The sequence below is a fragment of the Fragaria vesca genome, linkage group LG5, assembly GCF_000184155.1.
Source record: "Fragaria vesca subsp. vesca linkage group LG5, FraVesHawaii_1.0, whole genome shotgun sequence".
Taxonomy (NCBI): Eukaryota; Viridiplantae; Streptophyta; class Magnoliopsida; order Rosales; family Rosaceae; genus Fragaria; species Fragaria vesca.
In genome coordinates this window covers 28510394-28524502 of record NC_020495.1, presented here as the reverse complement: position 1 = coordinate 28524502, position 14109 = coordinate 28510394, and the positions used below count along the sequence as shown (strand labels likewise).

The following is a 14109-nucleotide window of genomic DNA, read 5'->3' as shown; positions in this document are numbered from 1 at the left end:
ACCGTACGTATATATATATATATATATATATATATATATATATATATATATAGTGCATACTGTCATAGAAAAAGGAGCACACCGGCGAAAGCATGGTCATCGGCATGGACAGCGTGCAGGCTGTGGAATCATACATATTCAGATATTCTTTAGTTAGTTAAGCCTTTGTTTTATTTCAATTTTAACAATATTGTTAAAAATCAAAGTTACACATGACAAGCACCATAAGAATGTTTAATTTCTTATGGTTTGAAGTCGATATATGTTCAATTCTTATAATTTTATTTTAATCTGAATTGTCATTAAAGTCACGATTTTTCATCTAAATGATATTTTTGTTAATTTTTTCTGTTAAAATACTGACGTAGCCGTTAAAGACATTAACATTCCATCATGGAGAGCCAAACGTGCTACAAAGCTCGTGTTGGCAACCAACGTGTCATATATTTGAGTTTCATTACATGTAAGTGTCAACAATAAACTCCCACAGAGTTATAATATCTACAATCGTGAATTTATTCGATACAAACTTGGAAGCAAAACCCATAACCAAGCTACATAGAGTTCGTAAAACCGATTATGCTCGATTATGCATAAATTTGTGGACAAACAACAAATACTAGCTTGCAGTTTAATTAAAAGGTTCCATCGAATGGCAACTCTTTTAAAAGAACTGTAAGCTCGGATATCGCATGAAAAGTTGGTTAATTTACCACGACGAATTAGTATATACATATAGCATGAATGTGAGTATGTGACCCTAGCTCTATTTTTGAATTCATCAACGTTGGTATTCGACCAGGCAGAGAGAAAGAATCAAAGTTGGTATTGGAATTGGACACACATATCTTAGAGTCAAGTATATAAGTATATTAGTCTTCGAAAGTGAGGTCCAAAACAATTGCTATTTGGGTGTTTGATATTTTATGTAAAAGAATTTTGATTACATCCAATTATCGACCTTATAACTTTGGGTATACCAAACTGACAAGACTGCTCTCAAATTTCACCATAAAATCGAAAGAGACCCTGCAGAGCCTACATTAAGAAAAACTTCACCAAAAATTTTGACAAAGTAACCCCTGATGCGGAGTTGCGGACTACCCAACCTAAAGAACACACAAGTACACTTCTTCATAAAATCCATCCTTATGCCATCCTGCTCCCCAAGATCACAACACCTCCTAAATTGCAAAAAGAAATCATACATGCATATTCACTTAAAATGAAAGTGTCCACTCACAATATTAGGCCCAAGCTTTCCAATGTCCAGAACGCTTCTCGACTCGCTGTCTCCAAGCATCCCAAATTCTCGAGTCCACTTATCGACACACTTCAATTTCAGCATTCATTTTTGATAATCCGAAAACATTCGAAAGTCGAAACATAACGATTCAATTTGAGGAAAAACTACTAGGGGCACGCATGAGATTTATTTGATTACATTGCGTTCAGGGTGATGAAAAGTTTGATAAACAAGTTGATCAACTTCTTGATCGATTGTTTTTGCTCACAGGGAGTTTCCTTATTTAGGAACTTTCCAAACACATGGAGTGTGAATAGGTTTAACCTCATATAGCAGTTACTACTGAGATCAAGTACATAACATCTTCAGCATTATTGCTGAAAGTGAAATTTGTCAATTTTTGAGGTAAATTTTTTTGGATAATGATGGGATTTCATTAGAAAGAAAGAGGCAGAGGCCCAATGAGAGCCCATTCCATACATAATTAAGAAGAAGATGTGTATCAGCTAAGTCCAGACAAGGAATAGCAGGACACAGAAGTAAGCGACTCCCATCTCCGGCGCCGGTGGACAAGGTAAACCATCTGAAGCTAGAAGACGGTGGCGGCGATAAAGCCCATCATCTCGTCAGTCTGCCTTTTCGAATACTTCACAGTGCAGAGGTTTTCCAGGTACCTTCTTCTTCCTCATTCTGTTTTAACTTTTAGGGTCTAATATGTTTCTCTGTATATGTTTAATTCAATTTCATTATCTGTAATGCATGAATTTGCTCTAAAATTCCTTGATTTTTGTGCCTCTTATCTGTATGTAATTGCTGATTTTGTACTGTCTTATGTAATGGGATTGGATGACTTCCTAGATTGCTCAACTCAAACATTGTTTGTTATATGTATAAATAGCATTGTTTGTGTTATTTATCAAATGTACTTGAACCCGGGTCCATTTTGTAGTCTTGTAGTTTGGAATGTGTGGAAGTGTTTTGGTTTTATAGAAAATAGTTGTTTGCTTGACATGAATGGGATCTGATAATGTTGGTAGATGAGTCCTGTAATGATGGCTGGGATTGTACTGTAATAAACCCGCGGTTTTTTGTGGTTAGTTGACTAATCATCGCTAGAGGATGTTAAGATGTATCAGTCCAGAGGAGGTGTTTTTGTTCTGTTGATGGCGCATTTAGCATGTGTATTCACTGATTGTAAGAGACTGCAACGATAGAAATGTCCCGTATGTCTACTTTGTTGTTCCACACCAATACCTTTCATTCCTCAATATGATTCTTTTAAATAACAAATTAGTTGAAAACCCTGCAAAAAGCCAAGCGCAAAAAAAAAATGTTTGTCTGTCTTTTCATTTGTTATTCTGATGTGCTTTCTGGAGTTTCGACCAAAAACAAAAACGCCTTTGTTAATGAGCTCTGATACGAGCATACTTTAGAGGAATGTAAAGCAAAACAAAGTGAATTTATTCTTACAATTAATAGTTTCTTATCAATTATCACCCTCTCTCTTTAGCCACTCTTGACCTCCTTCCAAAGCTCTCTGGGAGCCGAGCTCTCTCTCCCTCTCAGACATCTTAGTGAAGCAACAACCTCACCGCCGTTGCCACAACAATCTTAGTTTCTTTATCAATTATCACGCTCTCTCTCTTTAGCCACTTTTGACCTCCTTCTGAATTCTCTGAAAGCTGAGCTTTCTCCCTCTCAGACATCTCAGTGAAGCAACACCATCAACGCTGTTGCCACATCAAGCAGGTTACCTCCTCTCAAAATCTTCAAGAAATTAAGAAATTTAAACAGTTACTTGGGCGGTTGCACACTTGATTATTTTATTTGATTTGTTTTACAATCGATAATAGGGAATTCAGATAGTTTTGACTCTGTAAATGATTTATAGAATGCTTCTTTGCTGGTTGAGACTGATGATTCTTCTTTGAATTTCTATTGTTTGTTGCTGATGTTGTGGCTGTTCTACTTTGTTTTTCTTTCTATATTACTATGATCATGGTGTGTGTGGAGTTCCACTCACCCAACTAGAATAAACCTTCCAAAATAATCTTCACTATCTGATTTCTAGTGTATCTACATGGTAAATTATTCCTTTTGAGTTAGTAATTCTTATAGATAGCTACAACATAACATCCAAACATTTGCTTTCTCATTACTTCGGCCCAGAGCATTTTTATTTGGGAGGGCGACTTGGCTATATCACATATGTTAAACGCACAGAGTTGTATCAACTTTTGAATCAGACATAGATTGGTCAGAGGGACAGGATGTAGTTAGGAAGAGTTTATGTGGACATTGAAAGCCTTTTGGTGCATACAATAATATTGCTGCATGTTGTTCCAGGACTTGGATGATGTAGTTAGGAAGAGTTGATGTGGACATTGAAAGCCTCTTGTTGCATACAATAATTTTGCTGCATGTTTTTCCAGGACTTGCATGATGTGGAGTTGAATTGGAGCTGCCATATGTAACAGATTTGAAGGTGAGCATACACATGATACATTTCTTTTGCGCTGTCAGTTTGTTTGATATTATAAAAATTTTATTTGTATTGCATATTTGGTAAGGTAGCTGTAATATAAATTACTTGACGAAATACTGGAACCAAATTATGAAGACTACCTTGTTAGGACTTAGGACCATAGGAGGAGGAATATTATTTTGTATGCTTTTTATGTGGTGCTTAACACTTGAATGCACGTATATCTTGTAATCTGAATTTGGTCTTTGCATCTGCCCTTATGTGGTTTCTTTCTCCAAATTTTGACAGCTCTTTGTATTCCCTGACAAATTGTTTAGGGCTCTGCAAATAATTGTCAGAAGAATTATTGTATTGCAATGGCAGCTTCTGCAAAGACTCACGTTGCTGAAGGTACATTAAATGGAGACTGGACAGTTGTTTCATCTCGTCGGGGAAGACAAAGAAGAAATCCTCCCATACTGAAAAGTCTTGTAGAGAAACAGCAACAACAACAAACTTGGGCTCCAACTGATGTTGACATCAATTTTGTTCGAGAGTCAAAACTGATGCAGAAGATACAGATCTGTCTGAAGAAATTGGAGCTTTCTCAATTCTTTCTTAAGCTGCTGGATCAAATGCAAACTCCAGAGATGATGAATTTCTTCCATAGGGTTTTAAGTTCCGAGTTAAAGATGAAGATGGTAATATACGGCATAGGCAGCATTGAATCTTATGAATCCCCTCGGTTGCAGTTGAGCCTTGCCATCTTGCTGAAGAGAAGGTTCAATTGGATTGGAGATATAGAGGTGTTTGATCCTATTCTTTCTTCCACAGAATCTCGTGTTCTGGAAGCTCTTGGTTGCTCTGTGTTATCTATTAATGAACAAGGTCGGCGTGAGGCTCAAAAAGCAACGATGTTTTTCATGCCACATTGTGAGGCTGAATTATATGACAATCTTTTACAAACAAATTGGAGAGTGCAGCAGTTGAATTGTATAGTTTTGTTTGGGAATAGCTTTCAGACATATGAGCATCATCTGTTAGAGTTCAAGAACTCGGCTATTATTTACTCCACCAAGTATATCCTGGCTGCTCGAAGATTTATAAATGAGTTCAATATTGAGACAGTTTCAGATGATTATTTTGGTGCTTTTCATGATTCAAGTTGGCAGTTTTTCAGCCCTGTCCTTGAAACAGAGCTTCAGCTGAGCAATTGCTGATCACGAATTCCTGTTGGGTTCGAGTCTACGAGATATTTTTTTGATGATTGAAACGTATTATTCTTTTCCTACAAACATAAGCTATTATTATGGTGTAGTGTGTGCACCTGTTGAAAATATGCCATATACCTTTAAGTACTTGACTATTTATGATTATTTATCTCTTTTTTTCAGAAATGTTCAGCTTTGCATTATTGTAAGTCCTTAAGCAATCTGAAGATGATGGCAATTGCCCTCCATTAATTGAGGTATTTGATTTTCATCATTTTGTTAAGTGGAGAGGACTTTTCTTTTGAGAATTATTGATGATGTAAATGCAGGAAAATTGTTGAGATTCAACGAGTTTATTCAAGACCTCTTCCCATTTAGTATAGTAGTCCCAATTTGGAGGAAGTGCTCAAAAATTCTCAGTAGTAAAGTTCTTTCATCGTCGACAGTTCTCTAAGCTAATAATTCTGGGTACAACTGCAATGAAGTAATGAACAATAGTAGCATTACTGTCCTGATAGTAGCATTACCCCAATGAACTTGAATGATAGTTTCTTCTGTGAAAACTTAGGAATATTATTTTCTTATATAAGTCCTATAATCAATGTCCGTTTGCCAAGATGTTATGTTCATGTTCAAAAACTTGGTGAACAATTTTTTTATTTTTATTTTTTTTTTCCAGACAGGAATGGTGGTTGATGCTACATCAATTGTCCCTGCATGCATAACCTGAAACCGTTTAGATTGCTGACAGCCCTCATCTGAAAATACAACGGTACTTTCTTCTTGTCGACACTTACCGAATACACTAGGTTTGCTACTTCTGGCTTCATTCTAAATTTATAAGAGATGGCAATGACAACCATATCATTGTTGGAGGCTTGGAGCTGACCATAGTGTTCAAAGCTAGTGGAACATTTCTAGAACATGATGAGTAGTCTCTTGATAAATACTAATGTCCTCGAAAGGTACATAGCTGAAGAATCGACGCGAGTTACAAGTCTTAGCCTCTTTCTTTTCGTCCTACCCGGACGTCTAAAGCTAGGAAGAAAGGTCACTAGAACTGACCATACATATAATTCGCTCGCTCGAAGTAATCCAGGATATCATAAGAATTAAGCCCAAGTTTATCCAGAGAATCAGCACCCCCTCTATCACTCTATGTCTGAGTGTCCAAACTCCTTACAATTTGTAGCATAAGATCTGCATCAGATCAGTTTCTTCCATATAGAAAAGCGCCTCTAAATATTAATCAAATAAGGATCTAATAATATCATGTCCCAATATCTTAGTCCAAGCTTCACAAACTTTAAGGTTTTATTTTTATGAATATTATCAGAAACTTCAGGCATCAGCTAGAACTTTTACCATCAACCCGAGGCATCATCAATCCCCCACAACCACCAATCTGAGATTTCTTAATTAGAAGATCCGGTTGATCGAGAAGTACGAGTTTTATACGTGTTATCTTAATAAAATCACAATGAAGGCTATATAACAAAGTATAGCATCTATCTCCAAGTTGAACAACAATACAATCCAAAGCAATACTATACAGAGTGCTGCAGCTAGCAACAAATTTTGGACAGAAATTGCAAGAATCTATCTTCACCGCAGTGGTATTATTGATTCAAAACTCATCTACACCTGCTCGATGAACATCGACACTTGCCCAAAACTACAATGTCTATTTCAATGAATTACTAGCTAGTGTGGCCGAGCTTGATAAGTTACTCCATTGCCAACGTTCCTTTGGTGAATTGGAGACTTGTAGTTATAATATTTTTGGCGTGCTGAACTTTCTTCTTGCCTTCTGTCATTAAGTTTTGTACCTTTAGGTTTGTCCTGAATGGCATTGATCCTCTCCAGAAGTACCAGAACTTCTTCCATGGATGGCCTGTCTTTTGGATCAGATTCCAGGCACTGGTGAATAAGCTCAGCTGCTTGGTATGCACCTTTTATATTATACTGATCTCCAAGCTTTGGATCCATCATCTGCTTCACATCTTTATTCTTAAGAAGAGAAGGCCTCGCCCAGTCCACCAAATTGTGCTCATCGGCCGGTCTGTTAGTGTCGAGGGCTCGCCGTCCGGTCAACATCTCCAGTAACACAACGCTGAAACCGTACACATCGCTCTTTACGTACAAATGCCCTGCATATGAGGCTAATTAGTCAATGTTCGGACAAATTTCTTGACATTTACATGTCTAAGACTACTAGAATTGAATTGAAGATCATGTCAGAATACAAGAATGCAAACATCATATACGTACTATTGACCAAAACTATATTTGGTCTAGTATTGACCCAGCCTTCTTCGATTGTCCAAACATCATGAAATTAATACTTTTTGTTCCTTTGGCAAATGCATAAATAAATTTGTCAAGGCTCTCTTGAGTTCTAAGTTTCGTTATAGTTACCCATCACCTTTTTTCTTATTAACAATTTTTGAAGTTCCAAAGTTCTATTTTAATTTGGTTATACCATACCATTGATTTATATTGTTATACAAAGCCTATGGTTGGATTAGTGCGTACGTAGTGGACACATGCATGATTAATTGATTATATACACAGCTCGATTTTGGCATTGGTGCATGTGTTATATCTTCAAAATTAATCTTTTATAGAGAGCATAAGATCGATATATATGCACAATGAAATTGCAGCATTACCAGTTGCAACATATTCCGGAGCTGCGTAACCATATGTACCAATAATACTTGTTGTTACATGCGAGTTTTCATTTGATGGTCCGAGCTTTGCCAACCCGAAATCTGAAAGTTTTGCATTGTAATCCTAGAAAACAACAGATGATGAGTGTAAGGATCGATATATTTCTCTCCTCAACATTGTTAAATAAAAGTTAAGCTAATTTGAGATGGTACATACCTGATCCAACAAAATATTGGAGGCCTTGAAGTCGCGGTAAATCACTTTTTCTGAAGTGTGCAAGAATGCAAGACCTCTCGCAGCTCCGATTGCTATTTTAAGCCTTATACGCCATGAAAGTGGTTTTTGACCTTCTGCGTTAAGGAAAAAAAATAAAAAAAAAAACAAACACACACACACACAAACAGTTAATGAAAACTTTCATCTGTGCATGTAATATCCATGTTATCCATTCTTAAATTATTTTGTTGATAAATAAATTGAGTTAATGTACGTAGCTAAGTAGCTAGCTATATATCTTAGTAATCTTACTTCTAAAGAGGTGGTTTTCCAAGCTTCCTTTCTGCATGTACTCATACACGAGAAGAAACTGATCCTCCTCGCAGCAATAGCCCAGCAATTTAACAAGGTTTGGATGCAAATATTTCCCTAAGAAATTCACCTCAGCCTGCACAAATTAATTTTCGTCAAATTATATTAGTTACTAAGTTACTCGACACCGGGAACGGCCGGAGACTTCTACAAACAGCTATAAGATCCTTGTGAACTAAGTCAACTAACTACACTACATTATTGTTTGAAAATATACGATCGTTATCATCATATACGATCATTTGAAAATGTTGCACATAAAATGACACGAGTATATGAATTATTTAAACCTAAACTCAATTAATTACCTCCCATTTTTTCCTGCCTTGATAGCTGTCCGCCTTAGACTTCTTGACGGCGACGGCCATGCCGATGCCTGCCCTGGACGGCGCGTACGTGTTCTTGTCCACCCACCCCTTAAAAACCCTCCCAAAACCTCCCTCCCCGAGAATCGTATCCGTTTTGAAGTTTCGGGTTGCCTTTTTCAACGCCGCAAACGTAAACTCTTTCAAGTTGGGCTTCACGATCCTCCCCATAGTTCTTGGATTCGGACATGGAAGCTTATGGTGAGTTTCCGGTTCTGAGGGTTTTTGATTCGGACATGGAAGCATATGATCTCTAGTACTTGTCGGCATCACTATTCCACTGCTCTCTTTCTTGGAGTCCATCATTCTTTTACGTCCAACTTCTAATCCATCTAGTTTGATGCCTTTAATGTCTCTCATTGTCTCTGTGTATAGTTAATTAACACTCAAGAAATCAGTAAAAATTAAAAACCATGCATGCAGCATGCATCGAAGAGATCGAGTACATACCAGCTGGGCTAGACTGCTTACTGACTGGTTGGCTGTTGTAATGTTTCACACGAGCTCCGAAACAGTTTCCCATCGCGATGATATCGATCACAGCTAACACTAGTCGATCGATCTCTATTCTGTAGTTTCTGAAGTCTAACTAGTTAGGCATATTCAAATAGACGCATGCAGATAGTCAGATACTATATGTGATTCACTGATCGAGCGAGGCTCCTGGAAAGGGAGGAGAAGGAAACCCAGAATAGCCAGCAGGAGATATATAGAAGCTAATTAACCAAGAGGGGTATAAACCAATAGGACTATAGCCTATCCATCTTATATGTTGGACCTTTAATTGGCTTAGATGTTTTCCTCCTCTCGTCTAATTTCTCTTCCAACTCTAGAGACTTTTTTCTCTTATATATTGCAAGTTTGCAACTACAATTCCGACCCAATGTTTGATTATTGAGGAGGAGGAAGCTGGGAGCATTAGAATATTAGTGGTGAAAGCTCATGTTAGCGAATATCTTGGACAGAATAATGAAAAAAGAAGTTCATGGTATAGAATGGGAACCTTTTCTCCAAAGCCCGTTACCTCATCTCGTCAACCCGGCAAAACAGCTGGTCGTGAACAAGGCTGCCGACCGTGTTGCTTCTCTAACGCTAAGTTGTCGCTGCCATGAGGACTGGGTTTTGAACCCCCCTCTTTCTTTAGTGAATGTTCTGTTCTTTGTTCCTCGATCTTCTGTGTTTTGGTTAATATAGGGAAATCTTAGCAGATCTTGGACAAAATAATGAAGAATGAAGTGGTATAGAATGGGAGTATAATTTATATTACAGGGTTTAGGTCATACTGCATTACACTCCCGAACTTGAATGATTGTTTCTTCTGTGAATCTTAGGAATATTATTTTCTTATAAATAATCCTATTATCATGGTCCGTTTGCCAAGATGTTGTGTTCAAAAACATGGTGTGCATGGAACATTTTTTTTCCAGACAGGAATGGTGGCTGCTGCTACATCAATTGTCCGTGCATAACCTGAAACCGTACGCATGTTTAGATTGCTGAGAGCAGTAACTGAAAATACAATGGTACTTTCCTCTAGCTTGTCAACACTTATAAATACACTGGGTTTGCTACTTCTGGCTTCATGATAAGAGATGGCAATGACAAGTTGACAACCATATCATTGTTGGAGGCTTGGAGCTGACCATAGTGTTCAAAGTTAGTGGAACATTTCTAGAACAAGAGTAGTCTCTTGATGATAAATAATAGAACTAATTTTAGTTTACCCCCATCAACTTAGGTCGATTATCATGTTAGTCATTTTTCTTTCAATTTCATCAAAAACACTCCTCAACTCTTAATTTTCATCAGCCGCGCATGTCCAAACCTCCAATCTCCATCAAATTCCTCCGTCAAGTGATGACTTGATATCAAGAAAAAAGAAAAATAGACAAATTGCATTCAATCCCACCAAAATCACTAAGGTTAGGGAGTTGTGATGGGAACGAAGATGTGTGTCGATATGGGAGAAAAATGGTCCGAAAGGTAACTTTCAGAATTTGACATTTTTCTTGATATCAAGTCATCACTTGACAGAGGAATTGGATGGAGATTGGAGGTTTGGACATGCGCGGTTGATGAAAATTGAGAGTTGAGGGGTGTTTTTGATGAAATTGAAAGAAGAAGGGATTAAGTAACCCAGGATATCATATAATCATGCCCAAGTTTACCCAGAGAATCAGCACTCCCTCTATAGCTCTATGTCTAAGTGTCCAAATTCCTTATAACTTGTAGCATAATGATGCATGACGAGATTTTAGCCAAATTCAACAAAGAATCTCGAAACGAAAGAAGTCTCGTCACATTAAGAAGAATGATTTGAATATTAGAAATTGGTATTCAAATAGGCTTTTTAATGATGGAATTAACCATACAGTACTTTTTTGGATATATCGGGATTCGTGAGCAAAAAGACAAATTCTAGATTTTGTATCGGATTAGAGCAGATTTTGGCCAGAACGTGCGTTTGGAACGCATGATACTTTTCCAAAATGGGAACGACGAGATCTACAAGACTCACTTTAGTGAGCCCCGTCAGATTTAGGCTAAAAGATGTCGCTTTGATATTCTGATTCGACATTTAGTATTATTATAGAATTTATAGTTCTAATAGGTTTTGTTATTTCCTAGTTCTATTCTAAATAAGATTTAGTCAAGAGTTAGGGTCTATATAAAGGCACCATGTATGTTGTATTATTCATTCAATTCAACTACTATTCAATCAATCAATCAAACTTAAGAGTTTTCTCTTATTTCTGGATTTATTCCAGAGTTTTATCTATGAGTTTATGCTTGTAAACTCTTCATATTTTCTAGGGTTTAACGCTTGTTAGCCCCCCGTATTTCCCGCTGCGTTACATAATCTGCAACAAATCAATTTCTTCCTTATAGAAAAGCCCCTCTAGAATTAATCACCATCGTTCACATAAGAACCCAGAAGCCATATATTTGTAATACTAGCATCTTCCAAATGAAGATGCCATCATCTATTCCTCTTCTGCTAGTTTGCATGGCAACACTAAAATTCAGATATCTTGTAGACCTCTAAACTCTAAAGTCTAAAGCCACAAAGCAGAAGTCTGAATTTTAGCTAGTCGAGTGTGACGTAGTTTTGGAGCAGTCTAAATATAAGCCAGATGTTAAATAAGGATCTAATAATATTCATGTCCCAATATCTTCATTAGTCCAAGCTTCACGAACTTACATCAAGCGGTTTTATTGTTATGAATCTTATCAGAAACTTCAGGCATCAGCTAGAACTTTTACCATCAAAGGCAGTGAGGCACCGTCAAATCCCCCACCACCACCAATTGAGCTTACTTGATTCGAAGATCTAGTTGAACTAGAGGTACGTACGAGATTTATATGAGTTATCTTAATAAAATCACAGTATATGAAGGCTATATAACAGAGTATAGCAACTCGATCTCTCTAAGTCGAACAACAATACAATACAAAGCAATACTATACAGAGTGCTGCAGCTAGCAACAAATTTTGGACAGAAATTGCGAGAATCTATCTTCACCGCATGCAGAGGTATTATTGATTCAAAACTTATCTACACCTGATCGATGAACATATATTGACACTTGCCCAAAACTACATTGTCTATTTCTAGTGCCCTAATATGATGAATTACTAGTGTGGCCGAGCTTGATAAGTTACTCCACTGCCAACATTCTTTTGGTGAATTGGAGACTTGTTGTAGTTATAATATTTTTGGCGTGCCGAACTTTCTTCTTGTCTTCTGTCATTAAGTATTGTACCAGCTTTAGGTTTGTCCTGAATGGCATTGATCCTCTCCAGAACTACCAGAACTTCTTCCATGGATGGCCTGTCTTTTGGATCAGATTCCAGGCATCGGTAAATAAGCTCAGCTGCTTGGTATGCACCTTTTATATTGTATTGTTCTCCAAGCTTTGGATCCATCATCTTCTTCACCTCTTTCTTCTTAAGAAGAGAAGGTCTCGCCCAGTCCACCAAACTGTGCTCTCTGGCCGGTCTGTTAGTGTCTAGGGCTCGCCGTCCGGTCAGTATCTCTAGTAACACCACGCCGAAACCGTACACATCGCTCTTCACGTACAAATGTCCTGCATTAAGAAAAGTTACGAGGCTAATTAGTCAATGTTAGTTTGGACAATTTCTTGACATGTACATGTCTAAGACTACTAGAATTGAAGATCACGTCATCAGAATGCAAGAATGGTTTTCGCATAAATGCAAACAAGACTTTCTTATGATCACCAAGTCCACAAGATCGTATTTGATTTCTTCGATCGTGTGTGAAGTCTATACTTGCTATATATTGACCAAAAAACATATTTAGTCTAGTATTGACCAAGCCTTCTTGGAGTGTCTACAATCATGATACTGATATTTTTTTTGTTCTAGCTTCTTGACAAATTCATAAATAATTTAGTCAAGTCTCTCTTGAGTTCAAAAAAAAAGTCTGATTGAGTTCTAACTGCAGAGAAGACTGGTTGGTGTGGTTGCTAGTCGACTTCACTATCAAAGGAATTCATTATGCAAATAAAAGTAATAAAAGAATTCAAAGGATTTCTTCTATCTCTATATATATAATATCAATGGTTCCAAAAATTCAAAGAATATATGTGTTGTCCATTATTCTCTTCTCTCAGTTCAAACTACTAGATACGTTTGCTGCAAGTTTGAACTACTTATTGAGTGCTTGATACAAAGAAAAGGTCAAATTGCTCGACTTAGCGAAATGAATAATAAAGAAAAGGTCCTTAATTGAGAGTTTAAACAATTTCTCAACAAAAAGAAAATATCTACAATTATATTCTTAATTATATAGCTCTTGTTCTCTATTAACAATCTATGAGGTTCCAAAGTTCTATATTTTTTGGTCATACCGTACCATTGATTTATATTGTTGGATTAGTGGACACATGCATAATTTGGAGGCCATCCACCACGTATATATATAGCTCGATTTTGGCATTGGTGTGTTAAATTTTCAAATATCTAACAATTTCCTATGAAAATGGTGTTAAATTTCATAGATTACTGGATTGCATAGGATCGATAGACAGGGTTTGTAAACGTCATTTTATTTGGATCAGTGGATTGATATGGGGAAACCAAAGGAGACTAGGGCAACTATATATCCATTATGTATATATATAAGATTTTAGGATAAGTGTAGTGTGTATCTTATGCATATCTTTCCCTAGTCTAATGGTGCATGATTTGCAAACAAAGAATCCAAATTTATTTTCTTCTATCACTGAAATGATCCCATTATAAACAGTAGCCGATCAAGCAAAGCAAACAGAAGGAAGAAATGGAGAATAGCCTGATAAGAAGGAACTATAATTTAGTTGATTCACAAAAATAAAAAGATTGATATGCCTAATGATACAAGAACTAATTAAGAGATGTGTATGTATTGAAATTACAGTATTACCGGTTGCAACATATTCCGGAGCTGCGTAGCCATAAGTACCGATAATACGAGTTGTTACGTGCGAGTTTCCATTTGATGGTCCGAGCTTTGCCAACCCGAATCTGAAAGTTTCGCATTGTAGTCCTAGAAAACA

General features: G+C 36.9%; 2 protein-coding genes and 1 pseudogene across 5 annotated transcripts in view; 1 reads left to right on the top strand and 2 right to left on the bottom strand.

Moving 5' to 3' along the window:
• Nucleotides 1–1759: 1759 nt before the first annotated feature.
• Nucleotides 1760–5277, top strand: LOC101297643 (protein SENSITIVITY TO RED LIGHT REDUCED 1-like). 3 transcript variants are annotated; one of them, XM_004300630.1, is made up of 3 exons: nt 1760–1916; nt 3679–3731; nt 4020–5277. In XM_004300630.1, exon 3 carries the CDS (start codon nt 4088–4090, stop codon nt 4928–4930), a length of 843 nt encoding a protein of 280 aa, XP_004300678.1. In that variant the 5' UTR covers nt 1760–1916; nt 3679–3731; nt 4020–4087; the 3' UTR covers nt 4931–5277. The 3 variants fall into 3 exon arrangements, with proteins under 3 accessions (XP_004300678.1, XP_004300679.1, XP_004300680.1); XM_004300631.1 differs by having other exon boundaries at nt 1761–1916; nt 4049–5277; XM_004300632.1 differs by lacking the exon at nt 1760–1916 and adding an exon at nt 2947–2995 and having other exon boundaries at nt 4049–5277.
• Nucleotides 5278–6355: 1078 nt separating this feature from the next.
• LOC101293404 (protein kinase 2A, chloroplastic-like) lies at nt 6356–9070 on the bottom strand. The gene is made up of 6 exons (XM_004301930.1): nt 8998–9070; nt 8491–8912; nt 8123–8258; nt 7811–7944; nt 7594–7717; nt 6356–7071 (listed from the first exon to the last, which is right to left on the bottom strand). Exons 1-6 carry the CDS (start codon nt 9068–9070, stop codon nt 6626–6628), a joined length of 1335 nt encoding a protein of 444 aa, XP_004301978.1. The 3' UTR covers nt 6356–6625.
• Nucleotides 9071–11925: 2855 nt separating this feature from the next.
• Nucleotides 11926–14109, bottom strand: part of LOC101297351 — a 3774-nt pseudogene continuing 1590 nt past the window's right edge. The window contains exons 5-6 of the transcript XR_184780.1: nt 13977–14099; nt 11926–12636 (exon numbers count right to left, since the gene is read on the bottom strand). The product of XR_184780.1 is annotated as a protein kinase APK1A, chloroplastic-like (transcript). The remainder of the gene's footprint in view (nt 12637–13976; nt 14100–14109) is intronic.